Source organism: Candoia aspera, chromosome 7 (assembly GCF_035149785.1).
Source record: "Candoia aspera isolate rCanAsp1 chromosome 7, rCanAsp1.hap2, whole genome shotgun sequence".
Classification (NCBI taxonomy): Eukaryota; Metazoa; Chordata; class Lepidosauria; order Squamata; family Boidae; genus Candoia; species Candoia aspera.
Window position 1 is genome coordinate 7,913,950 of NC_086159.1, and position 26,769 is coordinate 7,940,718.

At 45.7% G+C, this 26,769-nt stretch overlaps 3 protein-coding genes across 3 annotated transcripts in view; 2 read left to right on the forward strand and 1 right to left on the reverse strand.

Moving 5' to 3' along the window:
* Positions 1 to 26,769, forward strand: part of GDI2 (GDP dissociation inhibitor 2) — a 229,920-nt gene that overhangs the window by 78,437 nt on the left and 124,714 nt on the right. The gene's annotated exons all lie outside the window — the stretch shown is intronic.
* On the reverse strand, positions 973 to 12,009 carry TSGA13 (testis specific 13). Its single transcript, XM_063308805.1, has 5 exons — positions 11,956 to 12,009; positions 9,611 to 9,817; positions 4,185 to 4,300; positions 3,327 to 3,433; positions 973 to 1,166 (listed from the first exon to the last, which is right to left on the reverse strand). Exons 1-5 carry the CDS (start codon positions 12,007 to 12,009, stop codon positions 973 to 975), a joined length of 678 nt encoding a protein of 225 aa, XP_063164875.1.
* Positions 17,163 to 26,769, forward strand: part of IL15RA (interleukin 15 receptor subunit alpha) — a 35,084-nt gene continuing 25,477 nt past the window's right edge. Inside the window, exons 1-2 of the mRNA XM_063308806.1 lie at positions 17,163 to 17,235; positions 20,755 to 21,216. Coding sequence (XP_063164876.1) covers positions 17,163 to 17,235; positions 20,755 to 21,216 — 535 coding nt within the window. The remainder of the gene's footprint in view (positions 17,236 to 20,754; positions 21,217 to 26,769) is intronic.

Here is a 26,769-nt window from a genome sequence, read left to right on the forward strand (position 1 = left end):
GGCTACTCCCTCCCTGCATCATTGCTCACCAGTGGAACAGCACCAACAAAATCCCTCATCACGTGTGAATGCCCTTCAGGGTTAGCTAGAAAGCCGATACAGCAAGAATGACCATCATTGACCATCTAGGCCAATACAGCATCCAATTAGGGAAAACTGCTGGAGCTCATTTTTAACTCTAAAAAAGAGGTGGGCGGGGAGGCTGCAAGACACATGTTGTTGACCATAAATCCAACTATGAGCACACTAAGCTCTTAACACACTTTTTAAAAAATCTGTTCAATCATGTCCGATCCTCAGAGACTGCCTGGACAGGTCCCTGCAGCTTCCTTGGCAAGGTTTTTGGAAGTGGTTTGCCATTGCCTGCTTCCTATAACCCACTCTGACTGCTTGCTTAAATGACAATAATTGTTGAGCAAGTAAATTTAGTCCATGGAAACTTCATTTGCACACCAAATGTGTTTCTTCCAACGGCCATCCGTTGCGTTGCCTCCCCAGATAAACCATGAGTCGGTTTTGTGCTGGGGAATGCTATCTTCCAGTGGTTCTTCAAACCCAGATGGTCAACCCTGAAAGCTGGAACACTAGAAAAAGATTGTACAGAGAAAGACGGAGCACGCATCCCCTTTTTGTCCACCTTGTAGCCAACTGAAGGCAAGAACCATGAGAATTTCACCCCAATTCTCCTTTTCCCTGAAAGAATTTCAAAAGCAAATTCTCTATGGTCAAAAGCACAGGAGAATTTCTCTGCTTGGCAGGGAAATTGCCAGCAATGTTCAAGCAGGTTCCGCCGGAGCGGAGTCAGGAACAGGAGCAGGAATGGCTGTTTCTGAGAATTCCCGTTCCTTGGAAATATCGTGCTCCATTTGGGGTCAAGCCCATTTCCTAAGAGGTCAGCATCAGTCGTAGGAACGGAAGGCTCCACGTCACAGAGAAACAACCCTCCAGAATACAGCGAGTCTTTGAAAGATTTTACTGGGGAGAATTCAGCACCACTGAGTTATTTACAACCCAGAGAGGAGCTTTCCCATATCTAAAGCCATTTTCTCCGGGGACAACATAGGTGGGCTTCATTTCCGTCAGGCATGAAAGGGTCAGAGGCTCCCACTGGATCTTCGGTGGAGGCTGCCCCTGGATATGCGGAAGTGGCTGCCTTTCCGGTTGATCTGGAAGCAAAACCAAGCAAACAAAGGTGAGCATGCTAGGTGTGTTGTTCCTCGAAGGCGTGCAACAGGTACCTAGAATGGCAAGCTTCCAGAAGTCCCAGTTAGGTCAGGAACTACACCCATAATGGACCTCTCAGTGTATAGATAAGGTGCCTTTTTAGAAGACTTGTTTGCTTATGAGGTCTACGTCCCACCTTGCATTTAGGAACTCAAGGCAGGTTGAGTCATGGTGGGCTCAGATTCGGAGTCAGAAGCTTCAGATGAAGAAGGGTAGCCAGCTTCAGAGGTGGCCTTAGATAATGCGCAGTCAGCTGCAGGGTCATCAGATGGATGGCCCCCTGAGCAGGCAGGGGAGGCAGGGCTGGCCAGCAACAGCAGAGTCGGCTGCCGCCGCTCTCTGAAGATAAAAGCACCGAATTACCACCCCCTCCCAATGCAAGAGCCCCACGAGCAGAGCAAAGGAATTCAATGAGGCTACTCGCTAGGAAGCAGCCCCACCCTCCTAAATGAGCCACGCCGAGGCTGCTCTGGTTTAAGAACAGCTACCAGCTCAAGTCTCTTGTTGGAAACAACCGCTTGCAGGCCCAGACTCTGTGCGCCTTTCCTGTGGACTCGAACCCGTGTGACCGTGACTTTGAACCCAGACCGGCTGACAACCTCACTGACGCTTTGGACCCTGGATGTGCCTGACTCCTCTTGGGCCTGCTCCCTGGGTTTTGGACAAGTTTGCTGGACTTGTGGGGACTTGGCTGCTTCTGCGTGCGTGCGTTTGCACATAACCTTCCCTTGCTGCTTGCTGTGGCTTAAAAAACTCACCTATAGCTTGCAACTATCTCCTGGTGTATTTCTGTATGCTTGGCCAGGTTATGTAATAGTCCCCCATCTTGTTTTTCCCCACAAAAACAACCCTGGGAGAGGATAGGCTGAGAGAAAGTAACAGGCCCCAAGTCCCCAAGGGAGCTTCTGTGGTTGAGAACCTGGATCTCCCCACTCCTAGTCCAGCGCCACTACCCCAAAAAGGCTGCCTATTTACAGCCTCAAAACTATACTTTGAATGCTATTCAGAAGTTGAAGAATCTATCATCTGTCTCTATTTTTCTATCTTATATAAAAATTCCCTTCTCACCCCCATGGGTGGTGTGTGTCTCCCTGAACCTCGGGCCCTCTACCAGAGGCTTGGGAGTTTGAGGGTTCTGCGCAGGATCTCAGCTGTTCCTAGCACTGCATCTTCTGGACAGAGAGCTCTGATGTTGCTCCTGGGATGGAGCCCCTCTCCCAGCTTGGGGGTCGCAGCCCCAAGTGCCCCTACCACCACTGGGACCACTTTGGCCTTCACTTTCCACATCCTCTCTAGTTCCTCCTTCAGGCCCTGGTACTTCTCCAGCTTCCCAGCCTCCTTGTTCCTGATGTTGCTGTCACTTGGCACCGCTACGTCTATCACCACCGCTGTCTTCTGGTCCTTGTCAGGCACCACGATGTCTGGTTGATAGGCCAGGACTTGCCTGTCTGGATCTGGATCTGGAAATCCCACAGGATCTTAGCCCTGTCATTCTCCATGACCTTCTGTGGAATCTCCCATCTGCACTCGGGAGGGTCTAGCCCATACGCTGTGCAGATGTTCCTGTGCACAATGCCAGCTGCTTGGTTGTGCCAAATATACAACCACACATATACATCTGAGTCCCTTCTGCTTTTCAAAGGCTCCTCAAACTTTTAAACATCCTAATGCTTTCTACAGTAGTGCTGCTCAGCCCATCACCTGCTCCCTGAGCTTGTTTGATTTTGGGATGGGTCACTATCTTATCATTCTGGCCTGCTCTCCGATCACTCCATCCAAATATAGTGATGTCCTTTCCAGTGGAAAACAAAATCAAGTGAAAGCTTAAACCTTGGAAAAGTTTAAGCCACTGAAGGAAGCACTGAGAAGCAAACTCACTGGAAAATCTTGATTCGGCCCATTTGGTTTGATTGCGCTGCCCACTGAGGTGACGAACCCACTAAAGCGCAGCCCTCAGCGGGCTAAAATTCCTTGTTCTTCTCTTAACCAGTATTGGCAAGATTCGAGCTGCGAAGGGATTCCTTCCCACTCCCTGTCCCCCAAGCATGAGTCCCCTGTTCCTAAAGGAAATATTCCTTCCCGGCTAAGAGGCCGCTTCTTACCCTGTCTTGAATGAATGCGTAAGTGGGGATACATCCTTTGCAAACGTCTCTCCGCATAATTTTTCGAAAAACGGGCTTCACCTTTGAAATCGTTCTTGTTGGTGAACCTGCTTGGAAGATGGGATTAGTTTGTTCAGAACGGGGCAGCCTTTTTGCACGTTCAGAAATCCCAGCTTCGACAACAGAGGAGTGCCAGATGGTTAACAAAAGATCTCTCTAAAGGAAACATTTTTTAAATTGTCCATATCTAGTATTTCTGCCCAGAAAAACATTTGTGGAGATGAAGGAACTACTTCTAAGGAACAACTATGTTAATATACCTAAAAGGGAAGGGGAAAGTAAAGGTTTCCCCAAGTAAACTTGACTTTGGATGACTTTGTGGACACTCCCTGGAGACCTGGCCTTGGGAACGGGGAAGGAATGAGGGAGTCGTTCAGGGGGGAGGGAGAAAAGATTACTCAGCCCTGAGACAGAGGAAAGCATGAGAAAGAAACTCAACCCCACTTTGATTTTGTCTGGTATGAGGTGGGAGAGAGAGAGAGAGAAACTTGGGCAGGTTTTCAAGATTCTGTTATTCTACCTTCTTACAGTAAAAAACAGCATTAAGATGTGTGGGCTTCCCAGAATTCCCCTGCCAGCCCTTTAAAATGTATAGACTGCAATTCCCAGTTGCACATAAAAAGGGGCATGGCTTTGATCACATGGTCGTGCTGACCTAGAAGGACTGACACCTGGGACTTTTGTTCTGCAACCTATATTTGGTACGCTAAATGATCCTGCCTTCTGTGTTTTTCGCCCCCTTAAGGTTGCTTTAGTAGGTGGGAGAAAGCGCTATGCATGGCCTGCAGCAGTTTGTACCTTAGATGGGTGGAGAATTTCAGCTTCCGTATTTCTGGTCCGGCATGTTCCTTCACTGACATCCTTAGCGGGGGTAAGCAAAGAGGTGTTTGATCCCTGAAGCTCTGTGGGAAAGGCTGGATAGGAAAGGAAGACAGTCAATGCCCTTGTGAAGTGGGATACACCTGCAATCCTGGATACCTTTCCAGGCTGTGCAATATTCACATACACACACAGGAGGAACCATGCATTTTGGCCTTACAGCCCAGGAGTTTTCAGATTTGGTGGCTGGGTTCATCAAATTTCTGTGGTTGTTAACCCTGGTTAGCTTTTCAAGTAGTACAATATGTTCTGTAAATCCAATTCATTTGCTCTGTTACAGGGAGTCCTTCACTTACAACCATTCGTTTAGTGACCATTCAAAGTTGTGATGGCTCTGAAAAAAGTGACTTATGACCGGTCCTTGCACTTACGACTGTCACAGCATCCCTGCAGTCACATGATCAGAATTCAGGTGCTTGGCAACCAGCTCACACTTACAACGGTTGCAGCATTCCAGAGTCACATGATTGCCATTTGCAATCTTCCCAGCTGGCTTCCGACAAGAAAAGTCAATGGGGAAGCTGGATTCACTTAACAACCACAGCAAAAAAGGCCATAAAACTGGGTGTGACTCACTTAACAACTGCCTTGCTTAGCAATGGAAGTTCCAGTCCAATTGTGGTCATAAGTTGAGGACTACCTGTAATGGGTTTTGCCCAAACCCAAGAATTGGCCTAATTCAGTAAAAACATTTCCCCAATGAAAGAGGCTTCTGTTTTTCCGCTTTATTCTCAGCTTGCTTGAAAATTTCATTTGAATTTCTCTTACTGATGCTTGTGTGTTGACTTGAACGTTCCTAATGGCAAATAGCATGACTGCTGGTGTGATGGGTTTTTCAGTATTGCACATCTGAGGCTTTCCAGGTTGCCACATCTTCCAGTCTGAAAAAGCCCTCCCTCCCCACCCCCCACACAGGTGGGAAGCCAAAGAGGCTGCAGATGGATGGGCATTCATATGCGTCCCTGAGTAACTGCAAAATGCTGCACACCATGCATGTAGAGAAATTTAACTGAATTTCTCCTTGGAAATCAGTTTCAGATACAGATTCTCTTTCATCAAATGGATTGAGAAAAGGAAAAAATCCTGAGAACGTTTCTGCCTGCCTGAAACTAATTAAAATAAACTTCCCATATAACTCCATGTGGGCTATGCTGTTTCTGTTGCATAACCATGGTTCTAAGGAACAACAGTTTATTCAGTTCAGATCGATATGCAGCGAAATCTTAATTTAACGGGCGTGGACTTAACAGGCATTGGGTGCCATGGACCAAATTTGTATTTGGATTTCACCCCCAAAATAACAGACAAGTCCACTCTTTCCAAAGCCTGTCTGGAGAATTAACATAATTGATTCCTTTTGCATAATAACATCAGTGACATTTTAATGCCATTTGCATCAATTGATGTCGTTGTTGTTTATTCGTTTAGTCGCTTCCGACTCTTCGTGACTTCATGGACCAGCCCACGCCAGAGCTTCCTGTCGGTCAACACCCCCAGCTCCCCCAGGGACGAGTCTGTCACCTCTAGAATATCATCCATCCATCTTGCCCTTGGTCGGCCCCTCTTCCTTTTGCCCTCCACTCTCCCTAGCATCAGCATCTTCTCCAGGGTGTCCTGTCTTCTCATTATGTGGCCAAAGTATTTCAGTTTTGCCTTGAATATCATTCCCTCAAGTGAGCAGTCTGGCTTTATTTCCTAGAGGATGGACTGGTTTGATCTTCTTGCAGTCCAAGGCACTCTCAGGATTTTCCTCCAACACCACAGTTCAAAAGCATCGATCTTCCTTCGCTCAGCCTTCCTTATGGTCCGGCTCTCGCAGCCATATGTTACTACGGGGAACACCATTGCTTTAACTATGCGGACCTTTGTTGTCAGTGTGATGTCTCTGCTCTTAACTATTTTATCGAGATTTGTCATTGCTCTTCTCCCAAGGATTAAGCGTCTTCTGATTTCCTGACTGCAGTCAGCATCTGCAGTAATCTTCGCACCTAGAAATACAAAGTCTTTCACTGCTTCTACATTTTCTCCCTCTATTTGCCAGTTATCAATCAAGCTGCTTGCCATAATCTTGGTTTTTTTGAGGTTTAGCTGCAAGCCAGCTTTTGCACTTTCTTCTTTCACCTTCCTCATAAGGCTCCTCAGTTCCTCTTCGCTTTCAGCCATCAAAGTGGTATCATCTGCATATCTGAGATGGTTAATGTTTCTTCCAGCGATTTTAACTCCAGCCTTGGATTCCTCAAGCCCAGCATGTCACATGATGTGTTCTGCGTACAGGTTGAATAGGTAGGGTGAGAGTATACAGCCCTGCCATACTCCTTTCCCAATCTTAAACCAGTCCGTTGTTCCGTGGTCTGTTCTTACTGTTGCTACTTGGTCGTTACACAGATTCTTCAGGAGGCAGACAAGATGACTTGGTATCCCCATACCGCTAAGAACTTGCCACAATTTGTTATGGTCCACACAGTCAAAGGCTTTAGAATAGTCAATGAAACAGAAATAGATCTTTTTCTGAAACTCCCTGGCTTTTTCCATTATCCAGCTGATATTGGCAATTTGGTCCCGAGTTCCTCTGCCTTTTCTAAACCCAGCTTGTACATCTGGCAATTCTCGCTCCATGAACTGCTGAAGTCTACCTTGCAGCATCTTGAGCATTACCTTACTGGCATGTGAAATGAGTGCCACTGTTCGATAGTTGGAACATTCTTTAGTGTTTCCCTTTTTTGGTATGGGGATATAAGTTGATTTTTTCCAATCTGATGGCCATTCCTGTGTTTTCCAAATTTGCTGGCATATAGCATGCATTACCTTGACAGCATCATCTTGCAAGATTTTGAACAGTTCAGCTGGGATGCTGTCGTCTCCTGCTGCCTTGTTATTAGCAATGCTTCTTAAGGCCCATTCAACCTCACTCTTCAGGATGTCTGGCTCTAGCTCACTGACCACACCATCAAAGCTATCCCCGATATTGTTATCCTTCCTATACAGGTCTTCCGTATATTCTTGCCACCTTTTCTTGATCTCTTCTTCTTCTGTTAGGTCCTTGCCATCTTTGTTTTTGATCATACCCATTTTGGCCTGGAATTTACCTCCGATGGTTCTAATTTTCTGGAAGAGGTCTCTTGTCCTTCCTATTCTATTGTCTTCTTCCACTTCCATGCATTGCTTGTTTAAAAATAATTCCTTATCTCTTCTGGCTAACCTCTGGAATTTTGCATTTAATTAGGCATATCTCCCCCTATCACTGTTGCCTTTTGCTTTCCTTCTTTCTTGGGCTACTTCTAGTGTCTCAGCAGACAGCCACTTTGCCTTCTTGGTTTTCTCTTTCTTTGGGATGTATTTTGTTGCCGCCTCCTGAACAATGTGGCGAACTTCTGTCCATAGTTCTTCCGGGACCCTATCTACTAAGTCCAGTCCCTTAAATCTATTCTTCACCTCCACTGCATATTCCTTAGGAATATTAGTGAGCTCATATCTAGCTGATCTGTGGGTCTTCCCTAACCTCTTTAGTCTGATCCTAAATTGTGCAAGAAGAAGTTTGTGATCTGAACTACAGTCAGCTCCAGGTCTTGTTTTTACCGACTGTATAGATGTCCGCCACCTTTGGCTGCAAAGGATGTAGTCAATCTGATTTCGGTGTTGTCCATCTGGTGAAGTCCATGTATAAAGCCGTCTCTTAGGTTGTTGGAAGAGAGTGTTTGTTATGCAGAGTGAGTTGTCTTGGCAAAATTCTATCAGCCTATGTCCTGCTTCGTTTTGTTCTCCCAGGCCATGCTTACCTGTAATTCCAGGTGTCATTTGACTGCCCACCTTAGCATTCCTGTCTCCTGTGATGAAAATAATATCTCTTTTAGGCGTGTTGTCCAGTAGGTGCTGCAGATCCTCATAGAACTGCTCTACTTCAGCTTCTTCAGCATCTGTGGTTGGGGCGTATATTTGGATCACTGTGATGTTAGATGGCTTGCCCTGAATTCGAATTGAGATCATTCTGTCGTTTTTTGGATTGTATCCAAGCACTGCTTTAGCCACTTTACTATTAGTTATGAAGGGTACTCCATTTCTTCTGTGGTCCTCTTGTCCACAGTAGTAGATCTGGTGGTCATTTGATGTGAAGTGGCCCATTCCAGTCCATTTCAGTTCACTGACACATGTCTATTTTTAATCTTGACATCTCACCAATAACCACATCCAATTTGCCCTGGCTCATAGATCTTACATTCCAGGTTCCAATGGTGTGTTGATCCTTAGAACATCAGATTCGCTGTTCACCACCAGCACCGTCGCCTGCTAGCCATCCTTTTGGCTTTGAGCTAGCTGCGTCATCGCGTCTGGGGCTAGTTGAACTCATCCTCTGTTCCTCCCCAGTAGCATTTTGACCATCTTCCGACCTGGGGGTCTCATCTTCCGATGGTATACCGACATATCTCTGGTTGTACTGATCCATTTAGTTTTCATGGCAAGAATACTGGGGTGGGTTGCCATTACCTTCCCCAGGGATCGCATTTAGTCTGACCTCTCTGTCATGACCTTCCCGTCTTGGGTGGCCCTTCACGGTTTAGCTCATGGCATCATTGAGGTGCTCAAGCTCCAGCACCACGACAAGGTAACAATCCTTTGCTGAAGTTGATGCCATTGGCTTAATGATGTAAGATATATGAATTATGCAAAAAAACCAATTGTCCTTACACAAATCACCATTGTCTTTAGACAAATCTATCATTCTATGAAATCACACAGTTGTTATAAATTATGCAAAAACCAATTATGCCATTACGCAAATGACATAAAAAGAATAAAGTATGCAAAACAGCAATTACATCATTATGCTTATGAGGTCAATCACATCAATTCCATTTTAACGGACAACCACCTTCTCCAGATAGTCCATTAAAGTGATAAGGAGATCGATTTTTTTTTTCTGGAGAATTGTCCCAAGCAGAGAATTCCAGCAGTTGCAGAATTCTAGAATTTGTAGATGCATTCATGCAACATGTTACTCTAGGCTCAAATGGGGTTGCACAACTCATCGTTCATTTCACCCGTTATGGGAACTCAGCCTTTGTTTTAGCATGATGTGCTAAAGCTGTCTTCTGAACCAATAATAGGGTGAAGATTTGAAGGTCTTATTTGAAGATTTGAGGATTTTATGCTCAACTCAGGTCTACGTTTCCATGTAGCATGCTATGCAATCTCCAAACTGGTTTTTGTTCATCCAGTCTTAGGATTAAGTGTGTTGTGTGAACTGACCCCTGAGGGATACAGCCAGCCCCCTGGATTCCCTCCCACTAACTGGGATCAAGACATTTTTCTTTCTCTTTTCTGTTGGACGAAAGGGAAGAGTCACTTACCCTCCGAGACGCATCTCTTGGAAAGTAATGGAAAGGCGTGGCGATGTATTTGCCAGAAATAAGCAGAGGAAATGGGTCATTAGTTACAATCAGTGCCGTCTTGTCTTGGTTGAATTCTGAGGATCTCAACATGATGGCGATTTCTCCCTGGTACTGCTCCAAACGCTCTTGAAAATCGACATCTGTCGGAGGGATAAAATACTGGGTCTGCCCAGGGACAGAGAAAGCTGGTGAGAAGGAAAGGCAGCTGTGGCAGGTCTTCAAAACTAGGATTTGAGGTCACTGGGAGGAGGGGAAAAGAGCGCAAGAAGTCAAAAAAGTCAAAATGGTGCCCATGGCTGGGTGAGCAAAGCCCCATCCCTTCAGGCCTGAAGGGTGAGGCTTTGATCACCCAGGTGCAGCCACCAACTTGACTTTTTCAACTCTGCTGGGTGTGCATTTCTCTCTTCGACTTGCACACAAGGGCAGACACAGACACAGACACAGACACACGTATACACACACAAGCTCCCTTGAACATTGCCAGAGACTAATGCCTTCCAAGGTCATCACTGCCCACTCTTTTCTCTCTGTCATACTAGAAATGCAAGATCTGCCAACGTGGGCACCCTGTTTGTGGCAGCAGAAGGGTGATGCTTAGGGTTGGTGAGCACAATTTGCAAGCAAAGTGGGGAGAGATGTGATAGCTTGAACTTTTACTCCCTTTCCTGAAAGGTCAACGAGGGCATGGCTGCAGCTGTCCTATGTTCCACCCCAAAATCCCAGTTCCATGATGCTCTGTTCTGACTCTACCCCATTCCTTATTCTGGTTCTCCTGGTGGTCTCATTCTCCTGTTTTGGAGAGAAACTCCTTCAGCTTGGACATCTTGCCCCCATGTTGGTCACTCCCAGTGATTCTCTCAAGACTTGCAATGGGCTAGACTGCCAACCAATCATGTTCCTTGCCCATGACACAGGCATTGTGAGATGCCACCTCCATGGGCAAAGTTTATACAAAGCCTGGGACCTGGGGAGGAACTTTGAGGACTCCCAACAGGACCCAGTTGAGATAGACAATTTCTAACCAAATTTAGCTTTGGAAAAGGCAATATTTGGGGGGCAGTGTTGAGCTTCAGGGTTTGGTGACTGGTCTAGACAACAGATTTCCTGACAAAATAGAATATTAAGAATGTAAGCATATATTATAAACATCATTGTATCAAAATAGCATACTGTACTAAGATGGAGCAATAGATGGTCTATATGGCTAGATTTAATAATATATTAAAGGATTGAGCTAGTTTTATATTAGCATTTGATGGATATATTCTTAGTTTCTAAATATTACTCCCTTATTCATTCTATATCTTTTTTCCTGATTTTACTAGCACTACTATATTTTTGGTTGTACTTTATCTTCTGGTTGTTATACTTACCAATAAATATTAAAACATTAAAAAGAAGAAGTCACAAAGCATCCTGGAAGAAGCAAAAACTGCACAACATCATCAGCAGGAGTCCTGACCTTTATTTTTCAAAGGTTGTGGTTGGGTGTGAGTGGGGAGGGAGGTACTTGGATGAACCCCCTCCCCCCCAAATCCCATTGCCATAGGCTAAACTGGGAATTAAGCCATTTGCTACAATTCCCTTCAGGAATCTCAAATTATTAGATCAGCGTTTTCCAACCTTGGCAACTTTAAGATGTGTGGACTTCAACTCCCAGAATTGAACTGTGCTGGCTGGGGAATTCTGGGAGATGAAGTTCACATGTCTTAAAGTTGCCAAGGTTGAGAAACACTGAATTAGATGGATCTGTAGTTTGGATTCTGGGCAGGAGAAGGACAATTTCACAGCAAAGCAGATTTCAATTTTTCAGCCTCCCGGTAAGCTCTTGGTTCCGGCACGATTGACTTTGATGGGCAAAGGAACCAGGGAGGAAAAATGACTTTGAATGCGGTCAGAAGAAAGTGAGGGGGCGTTCAAATGAACTTTTTGCCCCTATGGTTCTTGAAAGATTATAGGCCCTTCAAGCAGAAAGTCTGGTCTGCCCTGGGCTGCTCAGCATCTTGCAACTGATATTCACTGGTAGACTGCCTCTGATTAGGTAGGCTCTGTCTTAGCTGCCCCGGCTGATCATTCCTGGCTGGCCTCTGTCTCACTCTCCTGCAGAACAACTCATCTTCACACAGGCTGAGGTTGTGAGTTGACCATGTCATGGGGAAAAAAAGTGTTTTGCTTTTGTGAATGTCCAACACAGTATGAGAACTATTTGCTGAACATACTGTACAATTGGACTGATAAATGGGGCGTTTTCCTTCCTTTAGCACCTTTCAATTAAACAAAAAGAGCGATTGGTTTTTATTTACCAGGTTCGGATGCTGTGAGTAATTCCCCTCATGCTTCAGGAGGAAGCCGTTCATCGTCCACAAACAAAACCTGAAAATAAAATAAATGTTTTAAATGTTTTTTTTCCCCCCTTGTGTAAGCTTTCAAATCCTGGCACACAGTCCCCTTTCCCAGGCTCCAGTTCCCAGGAACAATATTTTTCTTTTAATGCAAGAGAAGGGTGAAAATGCTTTTGCACCCTGCTGAAGTTTGGGAGATTCCTAGAAACGGTTTCAAAAATATGGTAGCCCCTGGCCGCTCTCAGAAAAACAAAGCAGGGTCAGACCTCCTTAGTGGGAAGGGAGAAGAAAGTCAAAAATACATTTCAAGAGAAAGGCAGGGTGAAATTTCTTATGCGCACAAAAAGGGGCAGGGCTTTGCATCATTGTGGCCACCATTTTGACTTTTTTGACCTACCTCCCCATGGATACCCCTACCTGGCAGCCCCTTCCAAGACTGGCTGGGTGGGAGAAACGTGCACCCTGCAAAAATCACATTATTGGGCACATAGCAACACAAAGCAGAGATCTGACGGTGACCATCAACCATTTGGTGGTGGGACACTTTGCACCAGCAGATATTTGTAGAACCTTCTCAGTTTCTGAAAAAAAGCAGCAGGTCCTTTGTTTCATTTCCCTGCAACGGCCAGATTTTATCTCCAATGCTTCCTGAAGGCGCCATGCAATTAAAGCAGCTGGAAATGTGCCTTCCTGTCTGGTTAGTCTGACCATCTTTAAAGGTGCCCGTCCAAACTGCTACTTTCACTTCACTTAGTTTCTGTTTGAGATTTCATTTTGGTTTTGATAGAGTTGTCTTGGATTTAAAGGCTGTCTTGGATTTAAAAAAAGAAAAAGAAAAGAAAGCAAATACTTGCATCAAAGGGGAACTTCCCCGACTTTTTAAGCATTTGCCAGTCTTTATTTTCATATATATGTTTATTTTCACACATATATATGTATGTGTATGCATGTGCGCACAATAAACCAATGACACACAAAATTATTTTAAATTCTTCTAGCTGCAATCCCCTTTCTGAAAATACTTCACTATTATTTTCACATCAGACATCTCACACAGGTCACCATTTATTCCTCTATTTTCCACTCTTCCATTTGGGAAAATTCAGAACAATTTCCCTGGCACAGCCAAGTCAAAAGGCACCTGTTACCATACACTTTTTCAGTCTGGGGATACTGGGGAGAAGTCTATTCATTTTTTGCAAGAGATTCTAAAGATTTACTGTACGTGTATTTTGCAGCTTAAACCGCAGAGAAGCACCCTAGCCTGTATTCCCCGTCCCCCATTAATTTCTTAGAAACTATCTAAAGCAGTGTTTCTCAACCTTGGCCATTTTAAGCGGTGTGGACTTCAACTCCCAGAATTCCCCACGGCCAAGGTTGAGAAATGCTGATCTAGTGCGTGGGGCGAAAATAAGAAGTGGGTGGAGCCAAAGCCAAAAAAAAAACTCAGAGCAACTGATTTTCTCTTGGATGGTCCCTCTTTTAATTCTCCTTTCTTACAATCTTGTCTATCTCTCAAAGCAAATGGAATTAATTTTTTAGCTAGGGGCTTTGAAATAAAATGGAGGATTGTGTCAAATTAACCCAGGGTTACATGTGGTACTCCAAGTTGCCTTGAATAAGAGTTCTAAAGTCTTCCAGTACTTACTACAGTAGAAAAGATTAGGGGGGCGGGGCGGAAGGAAAAATGTAGGAGGATCACTTAGAGAATTTGAAAGTGCTTATCTTGAAAAAGAGAAGAAAAGATAGCTGTTTTCAAGCATCTGTACCATGTCCGGGAGATGCCTGTGCCAACTCTTAGACCTCTCTGATGGTTTTAAAAAAATCTCTAAAGTCTGCTTTATTTCATGGCCTTTCAACCCTGACTAAGTTCTCTTGGCATTCACCACAGTGAAGAGTTGATCTGTGTATTGTTGAGTGATGGTTACTGTTGTTTTCCTAACTCTGATTTATTTTTTGGTGGCGGTTGCCATTTTAACTTGCTGCAATCTGCCCAGAGTCTTTTCAGTTGGGCTGGCTACAAAGAATGTAAAATAGACAAATAAATCAATGTAAAAGACAAGGAACAGTGATTCGGAATTGTTGGGAGAAGAAACAATGGACAAAGGTTCAAGGAAGTTGTAATTATGAGAAAATAGATTTCTCGGTAGAAGCAAATATTTGTAGCCGAGGGCTGAACTGTGGAGTCCTTGGTGCTCTCTGAGCCTGGTGGTTTTCTTGCAGAGGTTTCACTGCCAGGCTAGGCGACACCTTCAGTGCGAAGAGGGAGGGGGCCTTGCTCTCAGTTTATATGGCTTGCCCTGCTTGTGTTGGTGGGGGTGTTGATCTCTCCCTGGGAGTTCCTTCATTGGGCTGTTGTTTGCTGCTGGGTTGTTTGTCTGGGTCAACAGTTCCTTGGTTAGGATGTATTGTGCTGTTTGATGGTTCATCTGGTGTTAATCCTAGTGTTGATTTTTGCCTATCTGGGTGTTGATTGCTGGCAAGGGGGTGTTCTGGTCTTTTGGCTTTTCCACTGTCTTTTTAATGGTATGTAAACGTTGTTTACCTCTATGTGTCTGTTGACGGCTGCTTTGTCTGAGTGCCAGGCTTCCAGGAATTTGGCTTGGTTTAGGATGCTCAGAGTTTCCCAGTTGAAACTATGGTTGAGTCTGTCCATGTGTTGTGAGATCAAGGGGTTCTCATCGTGTCTTCTGACGAATTGGGGTTTGTGGATGCGCCCTGCTAGTCTTCTGCCTGTCTGTCCTGCCTAGTGGTTGTTGCAGTCCTCACACTGTATGTTGTAGATAACTCCTGTTCTTTCTCCTTGGGCTACTGGGTCTTTTGGGTTACTTAGGATGTTTTGAAGAGCTTTAGTTAGTTTATGTGCTATGGTGATGCTGTGTGGTTAGAACAGTCTGTTGGTGGTTTCCGAGATGTTTCTGATGCATGGCAGAGTTACCCTTTCCATAGTTTGTGTTGGTTGTGCTGCGGTGGGTCGAGGGGTCAGGCACTTTTTGATAAAGCTGGGGGGGTATCCATTTTGCTGGAGGATGCTGTGTTGGCGGTCTGTCTCCTTTTTCTGGTGTTCCGGGTTGCTGCAGTGTGTTAGTGCTTGTCTGAATAATGTTCTTACGCAGCTCCTCTTGGGGGAGGTTGTTGATTGTCTTATTGTCTTCTCTAGTTGGAGTTGCAGACAACAAAACGTCTGCAAGCCAACAACCAAGCTCAGAGAGCACCAAGGACTCCACAGTTCAACCCTGAGCTATAGATATTCTCTTCTATTGGTACTACACATGGGCATCAAATTCACAAGGAAATAAGAAAATGGCAACACACGACCCTTCCGGGATATCCTCATCAGTAGAGGAAATGACAGCAAATTAGAAACGCAAGTCTATCAAAAAACAACCCACACTAAGCAAGTGCTCCATTCCCAAAGTAACAACCCAAATCTAATCAAGGCTTCAGATAACCAAGCTTAGCATGTTGCGTGAACCTAGCCAATGCTGCAGATCCCATCACTGCAAACAGAAGCAGACATCACCTGGACTGGTAGAGAAAAGGACTTACACTCTTAGGAGCAATCTTAAGTCTGGTATGGAGAAGAACTTTATAGCCTTTTACAGAACTCCACAAAATTTGAGACGGTTTGGATCTTTAAGTTAAAAATCCAGTGCATTTTTAACAGTAATCCAAGGTGCTTCATTTGTGGACAGTAAGTGCGACCACCACACCTTCTGCCTCTTTGGGGGAGGATGGTTCTGAGTCAACCATCTGAATTTACATTATGAGCGACAGTTGGAACTGTTATCGGAAGAGTGGCAAGATTCCACTTATGGAACAGCGATCTTCTGTCCTGCATCACAGAATCATGGAACTGTGAAGTTGGAAAGAACTTCAGGGATCATCCAGTTCAACCCTTTGCAGTGGGCAAGACCAGTTCAAGCCTCCTTGAGAGGTGGCTGACCAGCCCCTTCTCAAAAACTTCCAGAGATGGAGAATCCACAACCTGGTAGGGACACCGTTGCACAGATCTTCCACAAGGAAGATTTTTCCTGTATTTAAATGAAATCTAGGTATTGCAATTGGTACCCATTATTTCTGGTCCTAATTTTCTGTGGGCAGGGAACAGACTTCCTGATTATCTTCCCTGTGAGTCCTTTTTATGTACCTGAATCATGATACCTTGTTTCTCCTCCATCATCTCTTCTTAAGACTGAGCAACTTGGGTTCCTTCAGGTGGTCCTCCAGTCTATGCTTTGTCTTTGCCACCTTCTTCTGGACCAGTGTGTCTCAACCTTGGCAACTTTAAGATACGTGGACTTCAACTCTCAGAATTCCAAGTCCACACATCTTGAAGTTGTCAACTTTGAAACACATTGATTTACATACCGTAAATAAACATTTTGTTGTTCTTCTTGTTTATTTCAGTCCTGTTTGTTTCAGTTCTGGCATCTCCTTTAATGTCCTGCTTCGGTATCTGTCCTGCAAATTCTAAATTAGCCAGCAACAGAAGAATTTCAGAAAACACCTGTCAATATCCTTCTGGAATAGTGCTCTAAATATTATTATAAGAAGGGAGAATATTGATAAATGCTCCCTCTCCCATCATACTTGGACAGTGGCAAGAAAACTTTCTGTGCAAATGGGCACTTGGCAATCAGTTCACATTTATGACCATCTTAGAGTCCCGTGGTCATGTGATCACCATTTTCAACCTTCCTGGCCTGCTTCTGGCAAGCAAAATGAATGGGGAACCATGTGATTCACTTAATGACCACATGGTTCACTTAACACCTGTGGTGATTCGCTTAACGGCCACCACAAAAAGGTCATAAAATCAGGTCAGATTCACTTAATGACCACTTTGCTTAGCAGCCGAAATTCTGGTCCCAATTGTGTTTGTTAAGCGAGGGCTACCTGTAGTTGCATTCCTAACAATACCTATTATTTATTTATTTATTTATTTCGGGGGGCGTGGTGACTCAGTGGTTAAGACACCAGGCTTGTTGACCAGAAGGCTGCAAGTTCAGCGGTTCGAGACCCAAGCGCCGTGTGACAGAGTGAGCTCCTGCAGTCGCCCCAGCTCTTGCCACCTAGCAATTCGAAAGCATGCAAATGCGAGTAGATAAATAGGTACCACTTTGGCGGGAAGGTGACATCATCTCCGTGACTGTCATGCCAGCCACATGACCGCAGAAGTGTCTTCAGACGACGCTGGCTTTTCGGCCATGGAAACGGAGATGAGCACCACCCCCTGGCGTATCATTAGACACAACTAAATGGGAATCTTTACCTTTTTTTATTTATTGTTTATGTATTAATTCCATGGGTATAGCCCCACCCCAGCCCATCTCAACAAGTGACTCTGGGCGGCCTTCAAATTGACCGAATAAATAAAAGTAAGTTTAAAACAAAGTATTAAATTTTCAGTATAATTTTTAAAAAACAATAAACAAATATATTTAACCCTTCTCTCTCCTTGTTCAAGCAACTAGCCTCTGGTGCCCACAGATCGATTTCTCACATGCACCTGGGAGAGCAGTAAATGCCCCTTGTTCCCGCATGCATGCTCCCACTGATGTGAATGCAGGCATGTCAATCTCGCTCTTAATCACCCCGGCATGATTTCCTGTTGCTAGATGGGAGGAGGGAGCCCAGGACTATAAGCCTGGCGCTAAATAACCTGTAGGTGCAGATGCCTCACGATGAATTGCCTCTCCTACCGCTGTCTGTCCGAACGTGGCTAAATGACCCAGGAACTCCCCTCTCTAAGTACATTGCTACTATTACTTAATAAAACGTTGCATTTTACTGTAATTCTGGCATCTGTTGGCATCTCCCCCGCAGTGTTCATTGCTCTTACGCCGTGACACCCATTCCCCAGGGTTCGTGTTTAATATAAAAAAATTATCGAACCAGGCAGCAAGCACAGAAAGAACATTGTCTTTCCAACTGTGAGGCATCACCCGTTGCAATACCGTAATAAGGTTAATCAGGGCTATACCCGTCATGCTGCTTCAGACCAATAGAAAATCCCATTTGTACTAGTTTCTATTTTACTTGTATACATTTTAACAGCAAACGTTACGCATTTGAATAGAAGTGCCAGGCACTCCGCATTTCCCAACCCAATACACAAAGAGCACTCTTTGATTTTATGTGCTAAAGTGCTGTGATGCTTCCCACCCCGCATCAAAATTGTGTAATAACTTAGTACAAAGAATGTACAAAAATTGCTTGCCAAAAATACACGCATTAGCAACCTGAATACAAAAGATGCAGAGATGAGGGGCGGCCGTTATTTATTTAGAAATTTACAAGCATGAGCATTTGACAGATGGAATGGAAATTGAGAAGACAAGAGGGAAATTGAACTTGGCAAAACAGGGCTATTAAGTTCCTTCTCTTTTCTTGCTAGCTTATACAGGATGTGGAATGTTAATTCTCAATGATGTTGGAGTGTTTATAAAATTCAGAAATTAGAATTCCCTTTTGCCCTTGAGTTATTTTCATGCATCTGACAATACATTGCCAGATGAACAAAATGTTTTGTTCATTCAAGATAAACAAGGCAGTATTTGCCCTGGCAACCACCTCATTGTTTGGGGCTTGATGTCATTCACTGCTTTAAAGACAGGAATTTGGGAATCCCCATCCAAAATTCCCCATTGGCAAAGCTCTGAGAGTGTAATGGTTGCCTATTCTAAAACACTATCAGACTCGTGAGCAGGAATTCAAAGATATCTGATTTATTAAAGAATAGTGTGCAGGATCACAGAGAAAGCTGAGAATGATGAAAGCGTGCCAAATTCAAACTAAAAACCCTCGGTGCAAATGAAATCCCTCCCCCCGTAGAATCTTCCCGAGTTCACAATCCCAGGTGCTCCCAATGGTTTCTGATGGTCTGCGGGAAAAGTCCTTGAACAGAGCACATAACCCAAACACATTCCATTGAAATGAATTCACATACAGAGCTTGGCACAAGGTTTCACAGCAGCTCCCTCCCAACAGAAACGCGCGTCAGCGCCATGGCATGTGAAACGTTACGATGTACAGTGCACACTGAAACAGTGAACATGACAGAGAGTTACTCAGATGCTCATCAGCTCTGTTGAGTTTCCCTAGATACCTTTTGGACATCTGACAAGTTTTTCTTTGCAGTTCTCATTTCATTCTCATCCTTATCATTTGAAAATTTTAACACTAATCATTTGGATTTCTGCTATTTTTACTGATGGAAGCTGCTTTGGGTTAGGCCAGCTTCAGTTAACAGTTTTAGGGAGAAATCCAGTGTAGAGGCCCATTAAAAAAAAGTATATAAATCCAAGTAAAGACAATATGAAGTTTTAGAAATGTACACTTTTCAGAAATGTTGACACTATGGGAAAAAAGTGGAAATTTGGGGGGAAATGGCTATATATCCAATATTCATAGGATATAGTGTACAAGCTGGGGACAGATCACCCTGGAGGTCTATTTATGTGGTCACCAAGAGTTGCCACGGACTTGATGGCATCAAATAAAATGTTCTATAATATACATGATACAGTAGTACAATCATACATACATACACATTTGTGTGTATGTGTGTGAGGATGCAGAACATGAAGGCCAAAGTGGTCTCAGTAGTGGTAGGAGCACTTGGGTTTGTGTCTGTATAAGGAAATATATATATAGGGCTGCAATGTCCATTTTTTTTTTACTGCTAGGGCTGTACGATCAAAAATGTCGCTGTGGCGAGATGGGCAGTGAAGAAATGTGACGAATAAATAAAAAAAAATGTTTAAAGTTTGGTGACCACCACTGCTCTGCAGCAACAGCCCTTTTTTACAAGTTAATCAAAACTATTTGGGGGATAGAAGTCCGTCACCTCTAGAATGTCATCCATCCACCTTGCCCTTGGTCGGCCCCTCTTCCTGTTGCCCTCCACTCTCCCCAGCATCAGCATCTTCTCCAGGGTGTCCTGTCTTCTCATTATGTGGCCAAAGTACTTCAGTTTTGCCTCTAATATCATTCGCTCCAGTGAGCAGTCTGGCTTTATTTCCTGGGGTATGGACTGGTTTGATCTTCTTGCAGTCCAAGGCACTCTCAGAGTTTTCCTCCAACACCACAGTTCAGAAGCATCGATCTTCCTTGGCTCAGCCTTCCTTATGGTCCAGCTCTCGCAGCCATATGTTACGGGGGGAGGGGGGGGAGAATACTGTAGCAATATATGAGCACCTTTTCTTACACCACATTATTTTCCAAATAAATCTTTCTCTGTAGCTTCTCTCTCTCTTCCCCCCCACCCCAGCATATTTTGTGTTCAGGAAAAAAAATGCGTGGAGGAAAAAACCCCGGCTCTTCTCCCCCCCACCCCCGGGGCCCCAATTCTTCCATTTTTCACATCTCCAAGAAGTGGCACTTAAAAAACCCAACGACCCTGCATGATCGGCACGAGCACGGAGGCTTCCCCTTTCGTTTCTCACGGCGGGCGGCAGCGCCCAGCTGACTCTAGAAACGGCAAGCGGGTCGCCCGCCAGCCGGGGCGCAACGCGAACCTTCCCTAGCCGTACGAAAGCGGGCTTGTAATTGACGTGTGTCGCGCGAGCGCAGCCAACGAGGACTAAGCCAGAAGCCGGTAACCTGGACGGACCACCCCCGGGTCCACACGAGGGTCCTCAGCGCCGTCCCCTCGGGCGCCCGCCTTCCAGCCCCTTCCCTTCGCCCGCCTTCCAGCCCCTTCCCTTCGGCCATTCCCGGGCCGAGAGGCGCACGGACCTCCCTTCCCCAACCTAGCGCCCGCCGGAGACGGGGCGGGGGTGGGCGTCCCGGGCCAGCCGCCCCGCCGCTGGAATTCGGACAGCCATCCGAGTCGGCCCTCTGCCAGCGCTGGGGACCCGCCGCCTCCCGGGCGCACGAGCCGCCGGCCGCCTCCGGCTGTGCGCAATCCCCGCCCAGCCGGGCTCAAAGCGAAAGGGAAAGAGAACGCGGAGTTCCGCCGCGCGCGCCGCGGCTTCTTCGCCGCCGCGGCTATGCTCCGCCACGCGACACTCGGGGTGCCCCGAGACGCCGCCGCCGCCGCCGCCACCGCGGGGCTGGAGAGCCGCCCGGGTGCCCCTTGCGCTGCCGGCTCTCCGCTGGCCCCGGTGGTCGGGCGGCGGCGGCGGCGGCGGCGGCTGCTGCTGCTGGTCCTGCTCGCGGTGCTCCTGGACGGGGCGGGTTCCTCCCCCGCGGCCGGCGCCTCGGATCTCGGGACCGGTAAGTGGCGCCCCTCCGTGACTGCAGAGCTCGGCCGGCGCGCCGCCTCGGCCCCTGGGCTGGCTGGACCCGCCCGGCGCCTCGCCCGCTGCCAGCTGCTGGGCAGCGCAGCGCGGAGGGGCGGCCAGGCCGGCCGTGCGCCCGGGAGCGCCCGGGTCGCTGGGGCTCCTACCTGGCAGGGTTGGTGTGGGGGACTCATTGCGAGCGGGGAGGGCGGGGGAAACGCCTCGAGCTTCAAGGCGAACGGATCTAAAGCAGGGTTTCTTAAACCTTTTGCTCTCAGGACCCCTTCCCACTCTTAAAAATTATGGAGGACTCCAAAAGAGGTTTGGTTCATATGGGCTATATTTATCGATATCTTGTTTATTCGTTTAGTCGTTTCCGACTCTTCGTGACTTCAGGGACCAGCCCACGCCAGAGCTTCCTGTCGGTCGTCACCACCCCCAGCTCCCCCAGGGACGAGTCCGTCACCTCTAGAATATCATCCATCCACCTTGCCCTTGGTTGGCCCCTCTTCCTTTTGCCCTCCACTCTCCCTAGCATCAGCATCTTCTCCAGGGTGTCCTGTCTTCTCATTATGTGGCCAAAGTATTTCAGTTTTGCCTTTAATATCATTCCCTCAAGTGAGCAGTCTGGCTTTATTTCCTGGAGTATGGACCGGTTTGATCTTCTTGCAGTCCAAGGCACTCTCAGAATTTTCCTCCAACACCACAGTTCCAAAGCATCTATCTTCCTTCTCTCAGCCTTCCTTATGGTCCAGCTCTCGCAGCCATATGTTACTACGGGGAACACCATTGCTTTAACTATGCAGACCTTTGTTGTCAGTGTGATGTCTCTCCTCTTAACTATTTTATCGAGATTGGCCATTGCTCTTCTCCCAAGGATTAAGCGTCTTCTGATTTCCTGACTGCAGTCAGCATCCACAGTAATCTTTGCACCTAGAAATACAAAGTCTTTCACTGCTTCTACATTTTCTCCCTCTATTTGCCAGTTATCAATCAAGCTGGTTGCCATAATCTTGGTTTTTTTGAGGTTTAGCTGCAAGCCAGCTTTTGCACTTTCTTCTTTCACCTTCATCATAAGGCTCCTCAGTTCCTCTTCACTTTCAGCCATCAAAGTGGTATCATCTGCATATCTGAGATTGTTTCTTCCAGTGATTTTAACTCCAGCCTTGGATTCCTCAAGCCCAGCACGTCGCATGATGTGTTCTGCGTACAAGTTGAATAGGTAGGGTGAGAGTATACAGCCCTGCCGTACTCCTTTCCCAATCTTAAACCAGTCCGTTGTTCCGTGGTCTGTTCTTACTGTTGCTACTTGGTCGTTATACAGATTCCTCAGGAGGCAGACAAGATGACTTGGTATCCCCATACCACTAAGAACTTGTATCCTGTATCCTTTTAACAAATAAAAATAATCATGAGAAGAGTGACATCGTTTTAAATGTTTGCAAATATCTTCAATGTCTGGCCAATAACATTGATTTTGCAGACTTCCGAGAGGGTCTTGGAGGATCCCCAGGGGTTCTTGGACCATGCTGTAAGAAAGACCCATCTAAAGAATGCCTCAGGTTAGCCTGAGCCTGCACTGCAGGGCTGTTACTAACAGTGAAAAGGGAAAAAAAGGACTCTTTAAAGTGGATCTCAACTCCTGGTGCTGTTGGAGAAAAAACTGTAATATTGAATGTGTGAATGTATTTTTATTCCAATTATGACTTACATTTCCCTCTCCCTTCCGATGCACCCCTGAAGCACAAAATGAGGTGTGCTTTCTCTATTCAAGACAATGCAGAGTAGATCAGCCTCCAAATAATTTATGATGGGTTTGCAAAGCCAGGCTAAGCACTAGGGAGGTGTTCAGACCCACTCCATAGGCAAGACGGCAAAACATTAAAAACAAGGTATATTGGTTACTGAGCAAAAGGATCTACAATGTGTAAAAATATAATTGGTTACAAAGAAACCCAAAGGGAAAAATAAACATTTTTATTTCCGTTCAACACTTTTATAAATGATATGGATAAGGAAGGAATGCTTGCCAAAGGGGCAAATGACACAAAGCTAGGTGATTAATATTGGGGAGAGAAGGAAGAAATTCAAAAAGGGTTAGATCAAAACAGTGGGAGAAAACAAAAAGATGGAATTTGAAGAGGGAGAAATATAAAGTCATGAATCTCAAGCAGAAAAAAACCTGTACTGGATGGGGGAAATCTGGCTCAGGAGCAGCACCCTCAGAAGGAGTTGGGTGTGCAATCGGATCACAAGGTCAATATGTCCTGACAGTGTCATGCAGCTGCAAAGAGGGTCAGCGACATCTTGAGGAACATCAAGAGGAACATAGAGTCCCATCTAAAAAAGACAAGGGTAAACTGGAGCAGGTCCAGAGAAGGATACAACAGTGTTTCTCAACCTTGGCAACTTTAAGACGTGTGGACTTCAACTCCCAGAATTCCCCAGCCAGCTTGTGGGAGAATTCTGGGAGTTGAAGTTCACATATTTTAAAGTTGCCAAGTTTGAGAAACGGTGGGCTACAAGATGGTGAGATGAGTGGACACCAAGTCCTAAGAGGAATGGTGAAAAGACCTGGGTATGTTTAGCTTGGAGAAGAGAAGGTTGAGAGGGGCCATGACAGCTGTCTTCAAAGATCTGAAGGGCTTTCACACACCCTCGCTTGCTCCAGAGGGTAAGGCTAGAATGAATGGGATGGGACTTCCAGGATGAAGACACAGATTAGATTTTAGGAAGAACTTCTTGACAGGAAGAGCTGTCAATCCGTGGAATGGGCTACCGCATGGAGCGATTTCTTCCCTTTCACTGGAAGTTCTCAAATAGAGGCTAGATAGTCACCTATATTAGGGAGGGTGTAGTGACTTGTGCAGGGGGCTGGACTTGATGACCTCTTGGGTTCCTTCCAACTCTATGATTCTAGGATTAAAGGCACCATGTACCTGTCCAATGCAAAGCCACAGCTTTCCGCTACTTCTAATTGTCTGACCAACTTCCTCCTAAAACTGAATGGCTAATCCAGAGTTTGAAACTGTTCTATGGGCTTGCTAATTAATGCCCACTCTTCTTAAAGTCTGGCTGTGCTCAGGAGCCTGACACTAAAGCATTGATTAACATTCAAACTGCTTTTATTCTTCCACATTCTTGCCTGGACTCGCTCAGATTGTTTCTTGTCAAGAGTGTGTGGGATGCGCATTTGATTGATGCCCTGTCCAGTAGCTCCACCTGGTGTGTGGATAGCATTCTCTCTTCCCGTTTGGGAGCTGGGCGGTTCCTCCCCAATCTAGTTTCCAAGTTTGGAATTTGTGGTGGTCTCCCATCCAAGTCATAGCAGGCCTGATCCTCCTTAGCTTCCCAAATCCAGACAATCTAGGAGTCTAGCCGTGAATTAGTGCAGTGTTGTTAAAGGATAGGTGCTCTCTCCCCTTCTCCTCTATAGTTCAGAGGTCAAAACTTAAGAATACCTTTCTGGAATCAAGTGGAACTTGGGGATATTCTGTATATTTCTTTAACTAAGTCTATGCCTCCCTGCTCTAGGGTTCCCTTTGCGGCCTGGGAACTACAGGGAGAGATCCCTGCAGTTTTCTTAGCAACACCTGCCTCCTCCCTCCCTCCCTCCCTTTCACAGTTTTTGGAAGTGCTTTGCCCTTGCCGCCGCCTCCTTCCTAGCGCTGAGAGAGAGGGACCAGCCCAAAGTCACCCAGCCAGCTTTGTGCCCAAGGCAGGTCTTGAGTTCAGCTGTCCCTGCTCTGTCCACCAGACCAAACTTCCAGGGATGGGGCCTAACCACAAACCATTTGGCTTCCACTTCTGCCCCTCTGAAACTCCCAAGCTGAAATCTCAGGTTGGTCCAGAAAAGGGACGTAGAAACCAGAACAGCTCATCTCCAAAAAGTTTTGTTTTCTTCTAACCCACCCGCCTTGTATGGACCCATTGGAGGATCCTAGGGGTGACTGGGGGGTCCAGAAGTGGATCATTTTGGGGAGAAAACAGAATGTTTAAAAAAGTTTCCATCTGGTACCTAAGTGGCACTGACATATCAGAAGAAGGTTGTAATAAACCACTTCTGTATCACTGCCCAGAATATGGTATGGATGTGTCCCTGAAACAGTCAGAGGATGAGCTTGACTTAAATGAGTATTTATCCTTTTACACCAAGCTACACTGCAGGGCGGTTGTACATTGCTCTCTCAGCTTCCGACTTTTCCTCAACCCCCTTCCCTGTGTGCGATTGTGGATAAAAATGGAATAAAAATTGGCATGGGTTTGTGTTCTCAGGACCATCCTTCCTTTGCAGTTTGCAATGTGGAACACGTAGCCCTTGGCTGTTCCTTGCTGGGCTGTAATAAGCCTCTTCTCCTAAATTTGGGAAGACATTTTAAAGCAACAAAATGCATGAGGCTCTGTAAAGAAATGGATCACAACTGCTCAAATCAGCCCGTTTGGCAATCAAATAAAAGCAAAGGTTATAATTTGTTACTGTGGTGTCACCCCTTGGTTTTCATCAGTGTTGTGGGGTGATGATGGTTGGATGGCGACGTTCCAAAGTCTGCTGTTTGTAGCTGTCCAGAATGCAGGAAAAACTGTGTAGGCTAAACATTGGCCTCTGATGGAAGAAAAGCGTAAATATTCTTACCACTGTTAACGTTAATGTCGTTTTCCAGCAACTCTTCCGTTGTATTTTCACTCTGGTGCTGAGATGCACAAGCTGTTTCTGGAAGAGACCGGAACATCTGAAACATGGCCCCATTATTTCTCTCCTGTCATTATCATACCAGAATAGTTGGTGGCGTTTGTTTTCTTGCTTTCCAAGTCTTTGGGGGGAAAAGAGCTCCCTCCTCTTGCATTGTGAAAAACGTTCAAAAGCGTTGTCACAAAAACTTTTACAAAAAGTACAGAAGGTGGTGGCTACTGTCTGATCCTGTCGCGGTGTGGAAGCTGAGTAGGGTGGGCCTTGGTTGGTGTTTGAATGGGAAACACCCAAACATCATGAGTCTGTAGAGACTGAGAAATCAGAAGACAACGTGAAACTCTTTTTATTTTTTCGCGTTGTTGCCAAGAAAAGATGAACATGTCCATCTATCACCAAGACTCAATTCAAGAGAGACTTTTATTTTTGTAATATCATATGCTTCTGTTGTTTTCATTTTCTGTAGGCCCCTGAGCTTTGCAAATGAAATGACTTGGAAGTGCCTAATTACAATAGGCTGGAAGACTCTGATCTTGGTTGCCCTGCTCCAAGTGGAATTAAAGTAGTAACTCAATTGCAACTTTCTGGAGATACGTTCAGGCATTTTTCCAAACTAAAGTATAACTTCTTGATGGTTTGTTTGCCAAACCTGGTCCTGAAGATGTTCCTGGTCTTCCAGATTCTCCACCCCCAAATCTGGAAGTTTTTTGTCCTTGAGAGCCAGTTTGGTATAGTGGTTAAAGGCGGCAGGCTAGAAACCAGGAGGCCGAGTTCTAATCCTGCGTTGGGCACAAAGCCAGCTGCGTGACCTCGGGCCACTCACTCTCTCAGCCCTAGGATGCAGGCAATGGAAAACTAATT